The sequence below is a fragment of the Rhipicephalus sanguineus genome, chromosome 2, assembly GCF_013339695.2.
Source record: "Rhipicephalus sanguineus isolate Rsan-2018 chromosome 2, BIME_Rsan_1.4, whole genome shotgun sequence".
NCBI classification, from domain to species: Eukaryota; Metazoa; Arthropoda; class Arachnida; order Ixodida; family Ixodidae; genus Rhipicephalus; species Rhipicephalus sanguineus.
In genome coordinates, this window is record NC_051177.1 from 13,035,576 (window position 1) to 13,059,052 (window position 23,477).

At 48.1% G+C, this 23,477-nt stretch overlaps 1 protein-coding gene across 1 annotated transcript in view; it reads left to right on the forward strand.

Moving 5' to 3' along the window:
• The first annotated feature begins 815 nt into the window (after nt 1-815).
• The window catches only part of LOC125757097 (uncharacterized), a 161,078-nt gene continuing 138,416 nt past the window's right edge, over nt 816-23,477 (forward strand). The window contains exon 1 of the mRNA XM_049412202.1: nt 816-922. Coding sequence (XP_049268159.1) covers nt 838-922 — 85 coding nt within the window. The 5' untranslated portion in view covers nt 816-837. The remainder of the gene's footprint in view (nt 923-23,477) is intronic.

Consider the following 23,477-nt stretch of genomic DNA (forward strand, 5'->3'; position numbering starts at 1 on the left):
GGATGTGGCTGTGCCTTGCATAAGTTAATTCGGCGGTATATATGCAAAAAATGGTTCGCGCAACGTGGACGTAATGCTCAGCCACATCATCTATGCCGTGACGTATGTTCAGATGGCGGTTAGCATATATTCCGATAATCTTGCCGGCGGATATAAGGTTTCGTCCTGTCGTGCGATATCATCTGGCCATGCAAGCTGCAGCCTCGACTGCTGTGGAAGGTGCAGCTATTCGCAGTCGGGAAAGCTTACGCTAAGGAGAGGTAGCAAGTCTCCGTGTCCTCGCACCTTCTTACAGTGGCCTTGAGCCTGAATATTTCTGCACCTCTCCCGTTGTCGCACTGGCTCGGGCATCAGCCCACCTTTGACGAAGCGACGATTAAATGTGACGACATCATCACATGACGTCATGATGACGCCAGAAATATCGGCGATCTGTGACGTCACGATGACGTTACAAGACGACATCACTGATGACGTCGTGCGAGAGTTTGTCCATGTCTAGCGGTGTTCTCGAAATATTGCACTCTCTCTTGTCTTGAGACGTATCAGGCTTTCTCCGTAATAATTTTCCTGCGCAAGAACGTCGCCAGGCTTGGCACGTCTCAAGCTCGAACTGAACGCATACGCGCGGCCAACGAGCCGAGCGACAGGAAAGCTCGGCGGCCGAGTCGGTGACGACGGCCACTTGAAGACAATGCGCGAGATAAAAAGCGGCACGGGACGGTCACGTGCTCCGCGCCCCGCACTCACCGCGCTCAGTCGGTCGGTGCCGCTCCGTGGGCAGCCCGAAATAATACTCGACGACATGCTCGTCCAGTGGTGACCGCTGCAGGGAAAATGGCCGGAGGAGACGACGTGAAAGCGTGCAAAGCCAACACCGAATTGGTTCCTCTCAAGATCGTGCTCTTCCTCTGGTACGGGGGTGAGTGCCCGGCTCTCGTATTTACCGCCACTAGTAACTCCGGCTTATCATGTGGTTTACAGGCAAAATCCTTTCCTCAGTCGGAGAAAACATTCGGCTGTACTTTCTTAGCTATATATATTTTTTTATATCGAACAGCTCGGTTGATAGACGGTATGATTATTTTCGATCATCGGTATCTCGCCGATGAGCTTGAGTTTGCTTTCATCGCGTTGCATGCCCGACGTCATGCTGGAGAGCACTGCCACATGAGTGACCGAATGAAACAAATAAGGAAGCGATCCTCGGTCGGTCTAGAAACGCGAGAGAGGGAAAGGAATTTCTACTCGGGAGCGGGCGCACGCTGACGTCTTTTCGAGAAGGACCCTTCCGTTCTATACACTATATACTGTGTGGCACGGAGGGCACAAAGTAAGGAAGGGATGTGGCCGCGCAGTTTGCTGCGGTGCGCGACATGAAAGATCTCCCTGGGTGCGGCTGGCCAACAGAAGAAAGCGGGACCCAGGGGCTAGGGGTTCCCAGCACTAAAGCTCGCTGTTATTAATGAAGAAAACGCTACTGCGTCACTTCAATGGGCTTCCGTTTGGTAAAGCCTCAAAAGACGAAATCGAAGGTGACACCTTGACTCCTCAGCTGTCACACCCCCTGAAGAAGGAATCGAGTTCATTCCGAACCGGCGGGAAATAAACCCATTTTTTGGTTGGAGCCTCTTGAAAGTCTTAATTAACCCAACCAGACAGGGAACTCTGTCAAAATGTTCAGCTTTAAATCGAATGTTGTACGCGGCTTCTACCGAAACGTTCAAAAAGGACCAGCACGCGTGTCTTGAAAAGGGAACCCTCTGAAAGCACCCAGTTGGATGTTTGTCGAAGACCACGTTGTTCGACAGAGCGCATTCAGACTCGCATATTCAGGCGAAGGCCTTAGACACCTCGTCAAACGCGAACATTGACCGTCGGCGTCTCGCGTCAGCGGGGACGAGTGATGCGAAAAATCATCACGTTAAGTCGTCACCATGACGTCACAGGTCGCCGAAATTTGCGTCGTCATTATGACGTCACACGACGACGTCATCGCACGACATCGTGCACCTCGGTCAAAGGTGGGCCGATCGAGGAGGCAGTGCAAAACCGCTTTAGGTGCAGAGAGCTTTCGGAGGGTGGCGGGGCAGGATCACTGAGAAGAAAAAGAAGATGACTTTCAATGAGTCTTCGGCCAATGCATAAGGGAGTTTTTGACAAAGAGGATGCCACAACCAACTGTTCCAATTTCCGATCATTCGGGCTTTGTGGATGGTCACAGAATTACCAGCACGTCTAGTGTAATGGTTGCTCGCTCATGGTATGACAACAGCTCAGTTGGGAAAATGTGTGCTCTCAACATATAGGCTTGGAACATTTTTTTTGCATTGGCGAGTTTTTAAAATCACTACGACAGCTCACAAAAACATGCTGTAGACACCTGTAAGTCTTCTTCTTAGGGACTTTTTCATATTACTGTGTAACCGTGATTTTAACACGAAAGTGTTTTATGCCGGGGTCCACCAAGAATTCAGTGACGTCGATAAAATGGGCGCTAACGGATGAGAAAGAAAAGAAAAACTTTAAGACGAAGTTGCACGGCCGGTAATCGAACCTACGACCTCTCAGTCGGCGACGATAAGCGCCCGGCACTCTACCGACAAAGCTACCAAGGCAGATGCGCAGCATTTTACAAACGCGCCTTATACATCTGGCACATTCTCTTTCGCACGGTGCTCTCTGTCGGCGGCATGGAGTTTCGCACAATTACCTAGAGGGAACTCTGGCGCTGCGATCGTTCAGCCACCATAGGAATGACGGGTAGTACACGGATAATTTGCCTAATCTTCGTGCTTACGGCTTCGAACGCACTTGTGGGTTTGTGTATTGCTGTGCTTTGGCCTTCGGTTTGGATAAAAGAATGGACCGTTGTGAACTTCGTGACCAGATTTGAACTGGTGAGCCTAAAAAGGTTAAAGTGGTGAAGTGGAACGTCTGACTTTTGCTAAACTTCGTCTTTCGAAAAAGCCGATGCTGGCGACGCGGAGCCAAACAGAGCGGAAAGAACGAAGTTTAGACAAATCCGTGTTGTGCCCATCCAGTGATTCCAACCTAGGTCAACATTTTTTTCCCTAGAGCGACCCTCGAAAGTATCCTAGATGGCACGAAAAACCCCTAGATTGACTTTTTAATGTCGTCATTGAGGTTAATTCACATTTAACAAACTATAAAGATAGTTCGCTTTGTCGCCGAATTTATTTGAATCTTATTAGAAGAGCCCCATATTGACAGGTACTGAAGGTCTTTTTTCTGCATTTTCTGCGGAGTAATTGCACACAAAGGGCTTGCAGACGGCGCCAGATTGCTAGAGACAGACAGATTTGTCAAGTACTCACCTTGCTCACTAAGTGAAGGCATAGAAGTGATCGTTCGGTTCGACAAGTCTGTAGCCCCTTTCTTGTACCTGCAGCTTGCGAAGGGGTATGGTATGATTAACTTTATTCGGGTCCTGAAGATCAACCCTAAGCTGACGCTCGCACGTTGGGACAGTAAGGTTTAACCTTACCGCGAAGGGGGTCAATTTCTAATTTTCCACATTTGCAATCAGCGTTGCATGATTTGCAGTAGATATACAGGGCCCTTTTTTTTTTACTGGCCGATAACCAAACTGTGTACTTTCGATCAGCTTTCCCATATGACCACATACTTTTGCTGCTGTTTCCGTTCTTATGAAAACGGCGCAACGGAAAGACTGAAAACATGCGAACAATCTTTTCGTCTCTTTCCGTCACGCCGTTTTCATAATAATGAATTCGTACCTACTTTCGCTTACTTTATCTCAAGGTCTCCTGGTCCAGAAGTTATTACACATGGACATGAAGCAGCGATCACTCAGGGCGATCATGATGATACGCGCATGCATTCTAAACACTTCCGACGATGAAGTTTCATTTCCTCCCATATTCAGCATACATGTATAATAATCTCGCGTTACAGAATTGCTATCGGCTTCCCGCAGCCCAGCAAAACACCAAAGCTCTCTCAAATGAAAAACAGCAAATAGCTAAACTAGCGTTTCTTATAGCTCTTCTAGTTCAAAAAGCATGATCATCTCAGTAATGCCTCTCATTAGGCCGCGTGATTGAGTATTTCCAGAGCTTTACAAAAATCTCTAGAATCAATAAACAGACGCCAAATCCCTGAGATAGATAGAAAATCCCTTGATCTAGTGATAAATCTCTAGGATTAGCATAACCCATCATTTCCATGCTGGCTGAAGTGCCATGCGTTCCCTTGGACACTAGCACCAGAGTTCCCTCTAGTGTATCTATTCGCCTTGAGGTCTTTGAGTGGCGCCCTCTCGCGTGTGACGTCAGAGAGGGGACTCGGGTGCCGCTCTTCGCACGCTCTCGCTACGTGAAGGCTGCTCAACGCTATCGGTCAGTCTGTCTGCTCGAGTTATTGAAACATTAGTGGGCAAGTTCATAAAGCAATTTGTACTGAATGTTCAAGCAAAAATGCCCAGCGAAATCGAGCGGAGTTGCCATCAGGAGCACGTTCAGTGTCGATTGCTCCTGGTGTCGTCTGCTAGCCATCAATGTGTACATCTGCATGTATGGCGACGATTTCTTTTCCCGACTATTTTGTGGCTGTGGCGCACTCAAAATGACTTTCCGGCCCATTTTCGATCACTGATTTCAGCGTTCGGGCTTCGGCTATCGTGTCTGCGTTCAAGTGCAATTTACGTATACCGCGTGCGGCGCGTGTTCGGTTTCCAAGCCTGCTCCTTCGATTCACTTTCTTTGTTCGGTGTTTTAAGTGCATGACAAGCGACGTGTGATGTCATTCAAATAAATTAAATGATCTTTACAGGCAACAACCTTTGATTAAATCCAAATTTTCAGCAGCTGCCGTGTAAGCGCGTCGTAATTAGTTGAAGTTTAAACAAGAAATAAAAAGGTTGAGAGCACGTGTCAAAAGGGGATGCACGACGGTGATATGAAATATTTCGTAGGTTGTGCGGCGTTTTTTTTTTTTTGCAGCATATTTTAATCCCTACGTTAATAAAACAACGTTTGGGGACTCGTTGCCGGTCGTTTGAAAGTATGCTCAACAGAATTAGTGTAATCATACTAAAGTATATAAATAAAAAAGCTTTCGCGTCGAAAGTCGCAGCAAAATGCATTTGCAATAAAACAGTGTAATTCACTCTCAGCGGACGACTCCTGATAGGGAGTGATGCGGTCACTGCACTAAAAACACTCGCAGGGTCCTTTATGCATTTGCCTAAGATGACTCGAAGGCGAAATCCATCTTCTTCTAATTGTTCAGTCGATGTATTGTTCCTCCCCACCCCCTCCCGAATACTTCTGCACTGCCTCCAGCATCGGATGCATTGCAAGCTTTCTACATAATCACCTGGTTTTACATTGTCTGCGTGATCGACCCACTGATCACGGAGGTAATGCAAACCGACGATGTCGTGTGATAACGTCATGTGACGTGACGTTATGACGTCACAAATTTTGGCGGTCTGTGATGTCATGAGGACGTCATAAGGTGATGTCATCGTGCGATGATCTTTTCAATCACACGTGTTGACGCTGCCGACTAGGGACGCCGACGGTGAATTTTCGCGTTTCATCAGGAATCCAAAGCTTTCACCGTAAAATATTCACTCTTGTTACAGCTCGGTAAAGAATAGCAATAACCAGCCAAAGGGGCCAAGAGAATGGTGGGAGAGCGCTCTCTTTTTGCTCTTCCTGGACATATTCGCCAATTTTTCCTACTGTTTACCAAGCTGTATTATCGGTGACAAATGAAACACGAAATGCGGAGCGCGTTCCCCAAGCATGAGAAACAGTATAATGCGCGCCGTCCTGTCACCACCATTGACAGGCACGCACACCCGATTAGGCAGCACTGCGCAATCGAAAGCATGAATCTGGGTCACGAGCGGCAAACCGCAAGAGTGTATCTATCTCTAATCATTGGGGTGCGAACTGTACCACGCACACCACTGCTGGCGTTTCATTCGGAGCCGATAGTACGTGCAACAAGCTTTAATGTGCATCAAACTCGCCCAATCTACGCTATTTGTCCGCAATAACCCGCTGGTCGATGAAGTTACGATTTTATTTTGTTGGAAAACTTTTGTGTACATGACTACAATTGGGGAGTGGGCTGTGAACTTCCGTTCAAGTCTGTTTACATAGCGCTAACTTTTGCGAATAAGCCGTAAAATTGCTCGCGCTTCGCTTCTAAAGCAGCGTAGACTCTCTTTAAGTCGCTTGGCGGGACGTTCGCGCTTTCATGTAAGCTATTTCAACGTCATCCAGCCCAGTGAGTGACGCTACGGACACGGTGGCATGATCCTGACCGCGATGGCTCTGTGTATATAGAAGATACGTTAAAGGGACACTTAAGAGAAAAACTATTTTTCTCATATTAGCAAAGTACTCTTTCACGATATCAAAAACACCACGCTTGCTGCGAGAAGGCGCTTAGTAAGCGAGAAAACGCCCAAAAACAAAATGTGGGTGGCGACGCCAACTTGAAGTTTCCGCACCATTCACCGCGACGTCACATGACGGCGCCTACTAGGGACTATGTAGTTCCTAATCGGTAAAAATGAAGTAAATTGTCCTCTGAGGGGGCCATAGATTTAGCGCCAAATTCAATTGGGAAATCAGCAAGCCAATTGAGCGAGTGGAAGGTATTCAGATGGCGAGCGCGCGACCTTCTTCCTGTTGCGCAACCCGCCACATGATCAAAACGGCAGTCGTTGCGTTCTGATTGATGAAGGTTTGCCCATCCACCTATTTTTGGCACCACTTATTCTAAGTAAGACATTTTTTTGTTTACGTGTACACATAAATTAGACAAGAATAAAGAGCAGAGTTTGTATGAATGTTTTATTGCCTGAACGTACCATTCGTACAGTAAATTCAAGTATACAGTATAATTCAAGCCGCCAAGCAGACAATCAGAATGTAATAAATAAATCATGCACGTGTATCGATGAATAAACTTTATTTTGGTCCCTCGGAACTCGCCCTAGCACGTGTATGCTCAATTAAATTACACAGCCAGTGCTGCAACCGCATCCTGATATGCCGTGGAAACGCAGAAAAACAAAAAGAGCATCATGCGGATCGTAGCTTTCGATCGCCGGGATCCGAAAGAATTCTATGGCGGTGTGGCGTGAAGAATTTCGACACCACTCGGCACAGCACGATTTGCGATGACGGCACGAATCCATTCATGCGTCTGTTTCGCTGAAGCTTGCAAGGGTTTCGCCAGTTTCGCTGAAAAAGATGGTTGATCCCTCCGTCATAGGAATCGGAATAACACGAAAGTAAAGCATGCCCTTACAGAAGTAACTGAATGTTTACTGTACATTGATATAAGAGTGTTTGCACAGTGTATATTCATGTCTGGCAGCTATAGCACCGTTTAACGTGGATCCACCCACTTTGATGATTGGTGGTACATCTCCATCCCGACGACTAACGTCCATGTTTGATGATTACACAAAACCTTGTGGTAGCTGTAGTAGTTAACGGTGAAAGCGTAATCAGAGAACGAGGTGTGATAGCCAGAAGAGCGTCGCATATTGGACGCAGAACTTGGTAGTCATCCCGCGGCATGTTAAAATGTTATTGAACACCACGGGAGGACTAGAGGAAAGCGCAAAGCGCGTCGTGCCGCCCTCCCGGCCACGATTTTCACGGGGCAAGTGCGTGAGCGGGGAACGCGGTGTAACAGCCAGGTGAGGCAGGCGCGCGTTGCAGAGCTATTTTTGGTTTTGATTAGCGTGATGCTATGAGCGAGACCGACGCTTTTACGACGCTTGGGGTAAGATCGCCACCTCGCGGTGTGTTAAGGCATTGACAAAATTGAACTTCTATTGAAAACGCACCGAATGGGACGGACGTGTAACGCGCTGCAGGTGTTAATCGCGGAGGCCACAGTAATGACGAATTACAGTACCTTACCGCTCCCAGAGGGCAACACCACCCCGCCGACCGGGAGAGTGGTAGATATGAAAGACGTGCTTGTAAAGCCTCTAGAGTCTGTGGTTCAGTGACCGTGGCACAGTGGATACCGTGCACGGCATGTGTGTTTGCGGACCGAGCGGTCGTGGGTTCGATGCCCGTTGACGGAACTTTTTTTTCTTTGCCATCTGATCGTGGAAATTTTTTCGACGTCATTTCCGTGACGGAAATACGTCACTGAAGTCTTCGTGGATCCCGGCATAAAACACTTTCGTGTTAAAAAAAATTACGGTGGTAAAAGCGGCCTTCGGGACACCGTAGGCCGTAGCATACATGGGTGCGCGACAAGAAACGCCCCTTTTTCGCCGTGTGAGTAGGACGGCGCAGTTCCCGTTTTCCACTCCGGGTGGCGCTCGTATTTTCGCAATCTCGAACGGCAACCTGTAGGTTCACTTGCGTATTAAAAACTCCGGAGTTAATAAGTAACCTGGTAATAAATATAAAATGGAACAACAACGTTCATTTATGCTCGAAGGTAGTACAGCTCCCAAACGTTAGGATCGCTGCGGTGACGGGACAGAAAAACCGCGAAGTTTCATACCCCTGGCCAAATCACCGCCTTTGCGTCACCAGAGCGCCGTTCGCAGCGCCGCCATCGGTTGGCGTGGCTTCGCGGGGCGGGGCGGTGCCGCCGTCTGTGAGCGGCGAAGCGAAGTAATGCGGCATGACACATACTTGCGCCGATAGAGAACGATTCGGCGACGACACAGTTGAAGCTTGGCCTCTGAGATTGTGCGCCGGCAGGTTTTCTGCTTGCGCGCACTCTCGGAGGCCATGGTTAAAGCGTCTCGACACCAGCGAAAAACGCTGGCCGCGCTAGCATCGGGGAGTTGCCCTAGACACAGTTACGTTCTTTGCTTTTCGCTTTATGTTAGCGTGTGATGGCTCGTTGTCGTAGTGTGCACCTTCCACGTGTTCCAACGGTGTTTCTCCGCCACCGACTGCTTCCAGTGCGATAGCACCGACTGAAAAAACTGCTGCAATAAGCGCTGCATGCAGACAGCGATGTCGGCGGGCGAATGTCCTGCCAATGCCTCCTTGACTAGATGCCCGCCGCGTCACTCGCTTTCCCATTGCGGCGGCGGTTCCCTTAGTTCACCACGAAATCCGTGAGGCAGCGCTCGTAGCCTGACCGACTTCCGGCGGCAGCGGAAATACGCTTACACCTTCGAGACTGTAACAGGCGTGATGGCAATCTCTGAGGCAGCACCACATGACCTTTGTTAGTAAGTAAGTAAAAGTAAGTAAGTAAGTAAGTAAGTAAGGTGTTGCTGTTCCCTTTTAACACAGGACAGGCGTTTTAAGTGCCGCAGGAAGAAAAACCCGTTGCATCCGTTGCAGGCGTGCGCTATAGGGGGCGCTCGTGGCCTGACCGCGGAGAAAAAAAGAGGGAGAGGGTACGGAACCGGGTTACCGGACCACGCGGCGGGCATCTAGTCAAGGAGGCATTAGAGGATTTTAGCCTGTCCGGTATTCCGGTAACGCCCTAATACCGGATAGCGTGTGCCGTAGCTGCCGCCACGTCAAGTGGCGCCAGCTATGGAGGATAAAAACAACTAACAAACACATAATGTATGTCCTTCGAGATTATGGGATTGTCACTCGCTAAGCCTACACATTGATTATTTGAGTATGGCTCTCCAAAACGGTGCCGTATCGGCACGAATACTTTGCTGTCGAAGCTTACGAACGTGAATATAAAGCAAATAAAAGCATCAGTTCGGAAATAACGAGCGACAGAGCGCGCGACGGCTCCTTGATAGATTCGAAGTGGACGGCAATCGCTTTCGGCGGCGCGGCCATGTTTGCCGGGCGTGCGCATGCGCTGTTCACACCCGGTATTCCGGTACACGTAAAGCATTTTGCGTATAGCGGTGTACCGGACAGACTAAAATCCTCTATTGGTCCTGCCTTGGTGGTGCGAGACGGAGGCCAGCGGGACGTGGAACCAGGGGCGTAGCCAAGGGGGGGTTGGGGGGGGTTCAAACCCCCCCGAAATTTTTCAGTTTTGCTTGCGTATATAGGCACGCACACATACAAACACACGCACGAACATACATAAAGTATGGTTGAACCCTCCCCGAAAAAAATTTCTGGCTACGCCCCTGCGTGGAACCCCTGCGCGCGATCGCGGCTCAAGCTACGAACCTCTGCCTCGTGTTGCTGAAGCGCAGTGGGGTAGTCTATGCATGAGCACAGGCGAAGGTTACCCTATTACTCGGGATCGCACATCGTGCCGCTTCTCTCCTGAAAGGGGCCCTGGGGCACAAATTAAGCATGTCGTTTTCAACGTTTGGTACTGTGGAATGCGCCGACATCGCTGCGCAAGTGGCAACGCCGAAAACGAAGGCATTATAATTTTATTTGACCGGATAAACTACCTTGATTTTGGACTACTGCGACACACATCGGCTATTTTTGTTGTGGGAAGTGACATTTCGTCATGGGGAAGTGACGAGAAAGGCTTTGCGTTTTGACTGGCTTGATGCGACAAGCACCACTTCATATTCATATGGTGGTAGCTAGGCATAGGTCGGCAAAACGATTGAAGCTCACTCAGACTCACTCAAGAAATATATTTTGCTCAGAGGGCTCACTCGGATTCAAACTCACCAAAATTTTCCTCAGCCAGACTCACTCGGACTCAGACTTACTAAACTTTTTCTCGTCCGGACTCACTCGGGCTCAAACTCACCAACATATTACTCAACCTGACTCACTCAGACTCAGACTCACGGCTTCACCTGAGTCTGAGTGAGCCTGAGTGAGTCGACTCGTGAGTCCGTTGGCATAAAATTAGCTTTTTAGTTGATGATGTCAATCCTAATTAAAGCCAATATCTCACATAATCATGCTCTAGGATACGCCGTTTGATCTTGTACTTTCAAATACGAGTTCTCATCATATATCATCATTATCATATATCGATCCAGTAAGGACATTTTTTATGAAATACGCGACTCACGAGCTATTTTTATCATGAACTTCCCATTAAAGAGTTTGCGGGGAGAGGTGATGGCACCCCTTCCCCTAATACGCCTCTGATCAATAAATATTGAGGTGGCCCATCAATGCTAGTGTGCTAAGATATGTGTGAATGGAGTTGAGTATAAACGCAAGCCGTTATAAGGCAGATGGTAATGCTGAAGATGAGTAGATAGGACTGTAAGTCGGCCACAAAAGGTGGAGCTCACTCGTACTCACTCAAGAAATATATTTTGCGCTTAGGCCTCACTCGGACTAAGAATCACCAATATTTTCCTGAAGTGGACTCACTCGGACTCAGACTCACTAAAATTTTCCTCAACCGGACTCACTCAGACTCAGACTCACGAAAATATTACTCACCCGGGCTCACTCAGACTCAGACTCAGCGCCCGATCTGAGTCTGAGTGAGTCTGAGTGAGTCGACTCATGAGTGAGTTTGCCGACCTACGTAGCTAGGTCATATGAGTCGTAAAAAGAATAAAACCCCTTTTTATGCTTTCCAAAAAGAAATCGTTTATGTTTCTAACTGATGTAGTTTCAAAACAAAGGACTCGACGCTAGGTGCGCTGTGGAACTGGTGGGAATGGTAACTAAACGATACTCTTCCGCGTTTTGCCTTTTGCGGCATCGGGCGACATCGGCCACACCGGCACCAGCGAAACACAAAACGCTCCGGTCGGCACAATGCTTTCAACCAAAAAAGAAAATTCTAAAGGCTTACGAACCGACGCATTCCGCGTGATCGGGCGGTAGCGTTTCGTCCGGGCCCTCGGAGCCATCCTCGCGTTGCACAGGGCTCAGCAACGCACTTTCAATTTGCAATGGCGTGTCGGGCTTAGAGCACTGCACGGGCCTACCCGAAAACCCAAGCCCGGCCCGGCCCACGGGCCGGGTCGGGCCGGGTAAAGTAGTTTTCATGGCGAGCCCGGGCGGGGCTCGGGCCCGAGGCTCTGGGCTTAGGGTCGGACCCGGGTTTCAGGTGGCGGGCTTTGCTCCGCTCTTAAAGGGACGCTCTTAAAGTGAAACACTGAATCGGTTGAAACTGATAAAAGGTACTCTGAGAAGTCGAATTTCATTCATTTCCCCATCGTGAGTTTATTAATTAAGGAGAAAATCAAGGTCAAAGGTCTATTTTAAAATTTCGCCTGAAATCTCCGGGCTTGACGTCACGGATTTTAAGCTGTATTTGCCGTATTTTGGGGACACTGGCTCAACGAAATTTCCTGAAACTTGGTATGTTAAGTCTATGGCCCCGTAGAGGTCAATGTACTTCTTTTTTTCCGATTAGGAACTACTTAGGCACCAGTAGACACTGTCTGAATCTATCACGTCACGGCGTCTGCTGCGCGATTTCAAGGTGGCGTCGCCACCCGCATTTTCTTTTTGTGCGTTTTCTAGCCAGTGCAGGGTATAGCAAACGGGACGCGCGTCTGGTTGACCTTGCCCTCCTCTTTCTCGCTTACCAAGAGTCTTGTCATAGCGAGCGTCGTGATTTCGAAAGTGTAAAATAGTAATTTACTGATAATAGAAAACTGGTTTTTCTCTTCAGTGTCCCTTTAAGTTTGTTCCACATACGTTGTACATACATATATGTATCACATTTTATCTCGAAAAAACGCTTTTTTTTCTTTATGTGGGGCAAGCTATTTGGGGCAGTTTCGTGGGGCACAAGTACTGAACTTCTTTTGCTTCTTGCATATATGAGGCTGCTTGATTTATCTAAAACAGCAAAAATGTTCCAAAAGCCAGGTGAGTTCATGATTCTAAAATATTTACTCCGACTTGACGCAACAAAAACATAGCAAAATTACATAGACGTTTCGCAACCTATGCGGGCGGCGTCCTCAGTACACACTGGCACCAACGAAGCGGAGGTCGCCCAGTCCACTGTGAGTCAGATATGTCTCTGTAAATGTCCGGTTGAGGGCCGCGGTCGCTGTTGCAAGCCGATTGGTCGCGACGGATGAATCACGATTCCAGGAGTTTTCTTTGCCCCCACCTTTGTTCCCGAGCCAGCGTCGTCGCACCATTAAGTCGAAGGTCTGCCCTGTTGTCCCTTGTACTTTTTGAGGCTGAACCGTGATCCGACAGCGAAGTCAGAACGACAGCTAGTTGAACAATTACGTGCACTGCGCAACAAACGGAGCATAGATCAAACGTTGTATCGCCGGCTATTTTCTTCGGACGAGGCCACTCCAACAATCTTTGGCCTGCCCAAGATGCACAAAGACGGTCGTCCTCTCCGTCATATTGTGTCGTTCTTTGGGTCACCAACTTACAAGTTGTCCAAGTTTTCGGTTGGATTGCTGAGGCCGCTAACAGTGGACAATACCAGGTAAGTTAAAAACTCTCATCAATTTGTAACCGATGTGCGCACGCATCTTGATGATGACGATGTGATAGTGTCTTTTGATGATGTTTCCTTGCTTACAAATGTCCCTGTCGTCCTGGCCATTGATGTGGCGGAGGCCCGTTTGAAAGAAGATCGGAATTTAGAAAGTCGCACCTCCATGTCGGTGGAGGAGATCATAATTTTGCTGCGGTTTTGCTTGAAGCAAACCTATTTCAGTTTCGCCACCGCGATTTACTATCAAATTGAAGGGTGCCCTATGGGAAGTCCGGTTTCCGTGGCCGTGGCAAACCTAGTGATGGAGCACGTCCAAGCGCGTTTGCTGGACTCACTGCCCTTTCAAGTGAAAATGTACTGTAGGTGCGTGGATGACACGTTTGTTATCCTGAAAAGGGCAAATATGGAGGCCTTCCACGAGACGCTAAACAACGTACACCACGCCAATCAGTTCGTGTGGGAAACAGAGAAAGACAATGTCTTGCCTTTTTTGGATATGCTTGTACATAGGCCTGATAATAGCAGGGTGGAAACGACAGTGTATCGGAAGCAATGACACCGGAAATTTTTTGTCCTTTGAATCTCATCACCCGACCGAACACAAACGGTCCGTCGTGAGGACTTTCTTGTCGCGTTGTGATGCGGTGTGCTCTAATCAGCAGTTGCGGCTACATGAAGTGGAAAACGTGGTTGCTGCACTGGAGCGACAGCATTATCCCAGGACGTTTATTAACCACACCCAGAAGCGCATGTGAAAAGGAATGAGCAGTGCGCCAAGAGAAAAGGCGACGTCCATTGTGTCTATTCCTTATCTCTTCAGAGGGCCTTGCGGCCGCTGGGCATAGCCACCGTTTTTAAGCCTCATTACACCTTGGGGCACGTGTTCGCTAAGCCCAAAGACCGCACACCTGCAAACGATCAAAGCGGGGTCGTCTACAAAGTACACTGCGGAGATTGCGACGCTACTTACATCGGCGAAACAGGCAGGAAACGATCAACGAGACTCAAGGAACACAAAGGGGACGTCGCTAATGCCACCCATGCCAAGCGTTCCAAGAAAGAGCTCGTTGAACACTGCTGGACAACAGGGCATACCTTCGACTTCGACCAATGCTTTAGAATTGTCTAAAACAGGTGAGCTAAAAGTGGATAGACCAGGCGCTTATATAGTTAACATCTCGCTATTTAGTGCTTTATTTGCATTCGTTATTATTTTATCCCGAATGTTATTCTGTAATCGCAGTAATAAATGTAACATAATAAATTGATCTTTTTAGCTTATCATCGCAAGATCCAACACAGAGCTCCAAAGTGGGGAAACGTTATTGAAAGTTCCAGCCTTCCACTTAAACGAAAGGACTGCACGGAGTCTCGTTATATAGAATTCCCATAAAGACACATTCTTTTTCCGTGGTCATGGCTCCCAGAGGTCATGTGACGCGAGATGTACATGCACAGCCTGCTTAGTGCGCCCACAATGTACACGTCTCAGCTTTCGTCTTATTCCGCTTTATCAGGGGTCTCAAACTCACCTCAGCTAACGGGCCGCATTCACGAAAATTTACCTCCCGCAAGGGCCAAGGCTGTGACGAAGAGCGCGAGGGGGGGGGGGGGGGGGTAGAGGTGTACCAAATGTCAGCTAACGTTGCCATTTCACCATTTCAAAGACCTTTTCCATACCTCATATATGGGCCATTTCTGAGGGGTATTTGGCGGCAGAATTCCGACATTATACAGATCACCAAACTGACCAAACAGACACCTAGTGCGACAGCTACATGATACTGCCGCAACAGCGTTGGATTGTGCACGAATAGCATAGGTTTATTAAACAAGGCGTGGGACAAAGTATATGCACTTGACGTAATATCTAGCTTGAAAAAAAAGAGAATTATGAATTCCGTGCCGGGTGATGTCCCTTTACCTCGAGCCATATGCATCCATTGAGTAAGCGTCGAGAAGCTTTTTCGAGCCTTTATTACTAAACTGGAACGAACCTCGAAAATAGATCGAAATCGCTTCGTCGACCTCCTGCCAGTTTTATTCGCGTAGTCCAATGACCACCTTATCCTAGTACAACATCGTTAGAAAGGCATACACCATTATAACATGGAAAAAAAAAAAGAGCACAGTGCAAAGCGTGCGTAACGTACACTGCTGAAAACTGCAAAGAGAAACCCTCAAAGAGGAGTGTTATAGATTGCATTGAAGAGTGGCACGAGATTCGGGAACACGAGAAATGAAGGGATGAGTTGGACAGCTATGTTCAGAGGTCGACAAAGACATTCTAAGTTTGCTCCAATGGTGGAAGTTAAGAACAACGGCTGCCTTCAGAATTTGCAAGGCAGATGTGCGCCTCCTGCGGCTAGCACAAGCAGCGCGAGAAACTTAACGCGGCCGGATATGCGATGCAACAGCGCATGGTTTGCTTAAAGCCGGAATTTCTTGATAATTTAATTTTTTGCACAATAACATAAGAAATAAACCATAAAATATGCCACAGAAAACTTATAGACTATGCATACTAGAAGTGGTGGAATATATGAATGGAATCATATGACAAATACTTTTTTCCTTCTTCTGGCTGTTTATACGTATTTCTAAAAGTGCACGCGGTGCACACAATTCATTATAAATTTTATCTATAGGTTTGTGTATTTACAAGGTAATAAACTTGGCTTTCGTCCTCTATTTTTCTTGCTGTGTCAAGGTGCTAGTATGCTTAAGACAGGTGCTACTTTTTCAGAAGCGTGCACGATCGGCTTTGCCGTTAGAGCCTGCTTTCAATTTCAACAGAGAGTGCAATACAATCAAAGTGAAGAGCGCGTTATGTTCTCTCTCTCCTCTGTTTTTATTGCGCTGCCTATCGAAACTGAGGCTCATGCTGCAAATATTTCCTTGCTACAATATCTGCTAGAAAACGTTCTTGGGGATCCCCATTGTATTTGCAGAAGAGAGGAGAAATATTAGAGAAGGAAAGGCAGGGAGGTTAACCAGTTTAGGAAGACCGGTTTGCTACCCTACACGTGGGAACAGGGTGGGGGAGACTTAAAGATGGAGAGGAAAGAGAGAGAGAGAGAAAGCACATGACACAGCCTACACAGAATCAGTCGGTCACTCTCACGTTGTACGCGACATTTCTCTCACAGCCGCTTGTCCAAGTTCGTCTTTCTTAAAAACCTCAGCAGTCAAGGGCGTCCGCAGAACTTTTTGCAGGGGGGTGCATACGCAGGGGGGGGGGGGCATTCAGCGCTGGCAGCGTTTCTTTAACTGCCGTGACATATGACAGGCAAGATTAGTCAGTAGTTTGTAAGTTGCGAAACTGAATGGCAAACCTGAAGGCCAGGACCTGGGTGTGTTAATCCAGCTGTGTAGCTTATCGCAACTGCATAGAATAATATCCGAAATTCCAAGGGGGGGCAGCTGCCCTCCCTTGCACCCCCCTCCGGACGCCCATGTCAGCAGTGCCTTCGTCGCCTTCAGCTGCGATGTCTTCTGTTGACGACATGCAAGAATTGTTTCAACAGACATTTGTCTACTGTCAAGGTGCGCTAGAACGGACGCCAGTGACTGTCTCTGAACATTATATACCGGACAGTCGCACAAGACGTGCTGTAGCGTCTCCTCGCAATGACAGGCATCGTAAAGAGCGTTGTCGGCCATTCCAATCCGAAAGGAATAGGATTTCGTAAGTGCCACCCCTAGCCATAAGCGATGAAGCAGTGTGGCCTCTCTTCGGCGGAGACCAGTTGCCTTACAGAGATGCATCAAAGAGGAAAGGTGGCGTTGACGATTGGTCTGGTTGGTTTGGCTGCTTGGTGGGCGCCATAGAGCGAGCGTGATCTCCTGTGCAAGCCCTCGAAGACTGCTGGCAGCGTCAGACCTTGAAAGCGCGATGGTGTCTTCCTGTGTGCTTTCATGAGCTGCCCGAGCGGCATTATCGGCGTGTTCGTTCCCTATGACGCCGCAGTGAGCTGGCAGCCACTGAAACGTCACGTGGTGCCCCTTCTCATATGAAGTATGAAGAAGACATAGAATTTCAAATACGAGCTGTTCGTATGGCCCGCGACGCAGAGCAGATAGCACAGATTGTAGGGATGCCTTTGAGTCGCTGAAGATAGACCAATGTTGAGGTGGTTCTCGATTGACCAAACAAAGTGCAGTGCGCAGAGCAGCTAATTCCGCAGCTGACGACGTCGTGGAGTGGTCAGTCCTAAAGCTGATGGTAATAGCGCTTGCTGGGACAACCACCGCACCGGACGAACACTGGATGTTTGTGGAACCATCTGTATATATATGTACACTGTCCGCATACTTCTCGTGTAAAAGAAGCAGATACAGTTGTTTCAGCACAGGTGACGACAGCTCAGATTTTTTCCGGATCCCTGGTACATTGAGTTGAACTGTGGGTCGAATAAAACACCAAGGAATGCAGTGATGCGGTGGTGAAGCCCGAGGGCAGTTTGTCGTTGTACTTGGCGATAGGTTTAGAGAATGATGCTTGGCGCCTCTCTGAAGGCAGTGTTGTAAGGTGATGACAGGGAGCACGTACAAAATGTCTGACGTGCGTTCTCAGGACTTTCACCGTAATGTGAGTTTGCATTGGGTGGTCACGAGCAATCGCAATAGTTGCCTCTGTTGACGTACATCTGGGCACACCAAGGCACGCTGTGAGTGTTTGAGCTACTTCCTGCAGAACACGAATATTAGTCTTACAAGTATTGTTCAGCACGGGCAGGCTATATCTAAGAAAACCGAGAAAGAGCGCTCTGTAGACTTCCAGCATTGCGTCTACTGCCATCCCCCATGTCTTTCCTGCCAAGAACTTGAATAACTGGAAAATTTCTGTCAGGCGCTGCTTCAGGTAGGCCACGTGAGGGCTCCAACAGAGGTCCCTGTCAATGATTACGCCAAGAAACCTGTGAGTTCTGGCATAAGGAATGGGCCGCCCGTTGATTGAGATGACATAAGGTTTCATTAGTTTCCGAGTGAATGCCACTAGTGCGCATTTTTCTGGTGATTTGCAGAGACCTTGTTTGCACAAGTAGCTAGCTGTCAAAGTTGGTGCTCTTTAAGCCGCGCACGTATCTGAGGACGTGTGACTGCCGAAGTCCAGACACAGATGTCGTCTGCGTATATTGAAACCCTGATGGTGGTTGGCAAGTAGTCAGAAAGCCCAATAAGTGCGAGCTTGAATAGCGTCGGGCTGAGAACTCCGCCTTTGAGGAACGCCCTTGGAGGTATAGCGTCGTGTAGTTGGGCCTTCGTCTGTTAACACAAAGAATTACCTTGCAGCCAGGCAACTTGCAATCCACAAAAAAAATCGACCACCGAGGCCAGCCGCCGCAAGTGCATCGAGAATGGCCTCATGTAATACGTTATCGTATGCACCTTTCACATCTACAAACAAAGCTGCAGATAGTCGCTTACGGGACTTTTCGCGCTGAACATATGAAACGAGATCAACTACATTGTCGATGGAAGAGCGGTCACGTCGGAAGCCAGCCATGGAGTTCGGATAAATCTTGTAGTGTTCAAGATACCACTCCAGGCAGCCAAGGATCATTCTTTTCATCATCTTTCCTACGCAGCTGGCTAGTGAAATTGGGCGGTACGAGGCGAGTTCGAGTGGCGATTTGCCCTGCTTCAAGAGGGGCACCAAGCAGATTACTTTCCAGCCATCGGGAACATTGCCATCCTGCCATGAGGAGTTCTAGAAGCTCAGCAATTCTCTCCTTGCGGCTTCTCCCAGGTTGCACAAGGCTCGATATGGTATACCATCTGGACCCGGAGAGGTAGAACGCCTGCAGAGAGCTTGTGCCGCCTCGAGCTTCTCCATTGTAAAAGGGAGGTCCATGCGGCAGTCACGGAAATGGGGGACGTCACCTCGGGCTGGAGAATCTGGACGAGTCGTTTGGTTGTCGATCCGCGCACAAAAATCTGCGACATCGATGTATTGCCGCCCTTCAAAGAGTGCGAGCGCTTTGAATGGAAAACGTTGTTCTGGAAGGCAACGCAGACCTTGCACAGTTTTCCAAATGTGAGAAAGTGGCTTGCGGGGGTCTAGCGTCTGGCAAAACCTTGTCCAACGTTCCGACGCTAATCTATCCATGCGACGCTGAATCTTCTTTTGCATCCTCCTGGCTGCCCTAAGGTCGTGAATTGATTTCGTGCGCCGATATCGACGCTCCGCCCGGCGTCGCAGTGCTCGAAGTCGTTCCAACTCTGTCGAGATCGTTTCGCGTGGAAGAGATTGTCAACGTGCGAGTGGCTTTTTGCATTGTACTCTTAATTGTTTGCTGTAACCCAGATCGTACGCCCTCGCTGCAAGCATCTTCCATGTCAGATTGCAAGGTGGTCCATTTAGTCACTCGAATGGTCTTCCGTGCACCAGATCTAGACAAGTCTTTGATGCTAAGGTAGATGGGAATGTGATCACTCCCGTGTGTCTCAACATCTGGAAACCACTTGACACATGTGGAGAGAGAGTTGGCGACGAAAGCAAGGTCGAGGCAGCTGCCGTATGTCACGCCTCGAAGAAAAGTGGGGCAACCATTGTTCAGGAGAATAAGGCCATAGTTGTAGGCGGCGCTTGCTAATCTTCGTCCTCTTGCATTTGTCCTTGGACTTCCCCATGCAGGATGGTGCGCATTGAAATCTCCTATGATAACCCATGGTGCAGGACAAACACTCAAGATATCCTCTAATCTTCGTGAATCGAAATTGCTTGAAGGCGAGATATACACGCCTATGAGAGTAAACATAAGTTTGTTCTTTTTAACGGTGATGCATACTTATTGACTGTCATCGTGAGACGCAATTGGTTGCACAACATAGGTGAGTTCACGACGAAAAAAACGATGATTTTGCTGCACGCACCGTTTGTTGAAGACATGACAGCTTCGTACCCTGACAGTCTGGTTGGTTTCGACAAATTGGGCTCACAAATGACGATCAGTGGAAACACGTTAGCATACACAAACTGACGAAAATCTGAAAGGCGTGATTTCAGCCCTCTGGCGTTCCACAGAATGGCGGACGCTGATTTGACTTCTTATGGAAGGATGGTATAGGTGGCCATCTTTCTATTCGAGAGATTCAAGCACTGGCCTTAAGGCGTCCAATACTTTAAGTGCGCTTCGAGCTGACGCTGTCCCCATGTCCGCAGAAAAACAGGATACCGCTGCGGAAGAAACATTCGTTGTATGTGTGTGTGTGTGTGTGTGTGTGTGTGTGTGTGTGTGTGTGTGTGTGTGTGTGTGTGTGTGTGTGTGTGTGTGTGTGTGTGCGTGCGTGCGTGCGTGCGTGCGTGCGTGCGTTGTGATTGTTGTGAGCGTGTTTGTGTGTGGGGGGGGGGCTCCACTGTTCCCCGCGGGATGTCCAAGGGACGGAACAGAACTTGTTTTCGGCGCAAGCAGCTGTGTTCCCTCTGCTTTTTTTTCCGTTTTTTTTTTTAGCTGGGCTTGCAATTCGGTTTTCGGCGAAAAAAAGGACTGAGGGGGGTCTTTCTTTCTCGAATGGCTTGACGCGAATAGGGGACGAAGTTTTGTGGAATGCTTTTTTTAACAAGGGTCGCTGCATGCTGGTTTTTCGGCTACAGCATTAAACGGCTGTAATTTGAGAGGTTTTTCAGACAGGAAGCAAAACATAAACAAACATAAGTTAGCACAGCGTATTTATATACGCAGACAAAAAGGAAGCACTACGGTTGTCGTTCTTATTCGTTCTGCATGTTTCCGCCGCCTTGAAACATGCAGACGGGCCCGTAGGCGACAATCCTAACAGTGCGCCGCTGGCCCGATAGAGGGTGAGAGCAGTAGCGCCACCATACGAGCTCACGAGGTCTATACCGATTCCTATGACGGAGGGATCAGCCATGTTTTTTTTTTCCTCGCGAAGCGTCTATGAGAGGGGAGGATAAAAGTAAGGACAAATTATTTCAATGAACACGGCTTTGAAATTGAGGTGAGAAACGTGTCCATATTTTAACCCTGTCCTTCCGACTTTTAGCTAAGATGGGCAAATTTGAAGCAGATTTAAGGCATTTGTACTGCGTCTCTCTTCAGATGGCGAAATCTCAATGCTGCGAAAAGCTCCCGAAATTTTCCATAGCGGTACTGTCGTATTGTGGGAGCAGTTTATTTAGCGTTCAATGCCGGTGACATGCATCCCATTTGCATCCCATTTGCATCCCACATGCATCCCATTTCATGCATATCCATATTTATTCAGTTAAAGAGCACAATGCCATCATATAATTTATGCCGTTAATTAGGGAGTTTTAGCTTGTAACGTATACTTCTTTACGTTACCGTGTTACCGGATACTGGATGGAATCTGCGTATGCGCGAACCTTTACGGAACGTAAAGGTTTACGGAACATAAACTACTCGCCGGATAGGCTTTACGTTTACGGCCCTATCTCGCAAATCCACTTTCGTTCGTGGCTAGTCGCGATATCCGCTTCGCGGAGACTCCAGCCGCCGAGTCAAAATAAGCCGAAGTACGAGCGCCACTTACGATCACCTTATTTCAGCCGGATTACCGAGGCTAGAGCGACGTAGAATACGCAATCCGCAAACGTCAGAGGCCTAAAGACGCTTGATGATGATGATGATGAATGATGATGAATTGTGGTCCTGCCCTTTGTAACGGGTAGGCAGCTGTCAAGTGCCTTAACCAAAAAAAAAAAAAGAAGAAAGAAAAAAAATGTCATAGACACACACATAACGAAATGTCACGTTTGCAACAGCCAGCCAGTGTCTCCTTTCAGACCGGCTACATTGACATTGTCTGAACGTCTACATTGTCTGCGCGTCGGCATTGTCTGCGCGTTCTGCGCCACGTTGTCTGCGCGTGTGGCGCCATCTAGCGGGGCCAAGGTGTACCAGGCGAGCACAAAATTGTTATTGCAGAAACATTGGGCATTCTACTCCCAATGTAAACGCCTTGCAGCGGCATTATTACGAATAAGTTGCCTTTTTAATCATTTTTCCCCTCAAAAACACTAAGCGAAAACAAACGTGTCCATGATTGTGGTTGCGAGAAACGTCACGAGATGTCGACACCATCGCCCGGTAACCTGGTATTGCTACACCCCTTCGCTTATACCGGGATACTGCGCACGCTAAAAACCTCTCTTATGATTTTGCCGCAGCGTAATTCAATGCTATCTAAATTAAATATGGTTTAAAGGCTGTTATCATCACCATTTAGTGGTTCGCGCAAACGTAAAGGTTTACGTTTGGGCAGCTAAAAAACTACTAAAACCGGAGTTCCGTTCAAACGGAAAACGTAATCCGTTAACGGTAATGTAAAGAAGTATACGTTACAAGCTAAAACTCCCTAATGTCAGGACATACATGCGTATGCATGTCACATCGTGTCATTCAGGCTATGCGATGCATGGATGTCGCGCACATTTGTGGTATAACGAAAGAAGTGTTCGGCTCGTTTCTTTGTTGGACACAACCAAGTGAATCCAACAGGAATTAGGCCAGGGAAAGACAGCATTAGTTTTTTTTTAATGCGAAGTATTCTATCTATCTATCTATCTATCTATCTATCTATCTATCTATCTATCTATCTATCTATCTATCTATCTATCTATCTATCTATCTATCTATCTATCTATCTATCTATCTATCTATCTATCTATCTATCTACGTCTGCGTGCTCTCGCAGTTGTCTCCTTGGTATATACCAGAACTGCATGGCACAGGAGGATATGAGTAGGGGCGACGCCAGCGGGGGGCACGGGGGGGGCGGGGGGGCAACCAAAATTCTCGCCAAGGGCAATAATAATCAAAACACAGCGCTCAAGTTCCCCGCCTACCTGTACCCCTGAAGGCACTCACTTGTCGTGGATAAAAATATCTTGGTGCCGCCCCTGGCGTATGGCGATCCAGACTGACATGAATAACATGACATGCTTTTCGCGTTTAATGAAACCCTTTCCCACAGTCACGTGGGCGCATACCCGCAAACCATGACCCGTGGCATGTGGTTATGCGCCGCAGGTGATTCACCGTCTATATCAACCCAAGGACAACGAGAATAGATATCGACTGTGGAAATCTTAACGTGATATCGTTCAGGGGCCGGCGCCGCAGAAAACCCGGTGCTGGCGTCCGCTGAGTCAT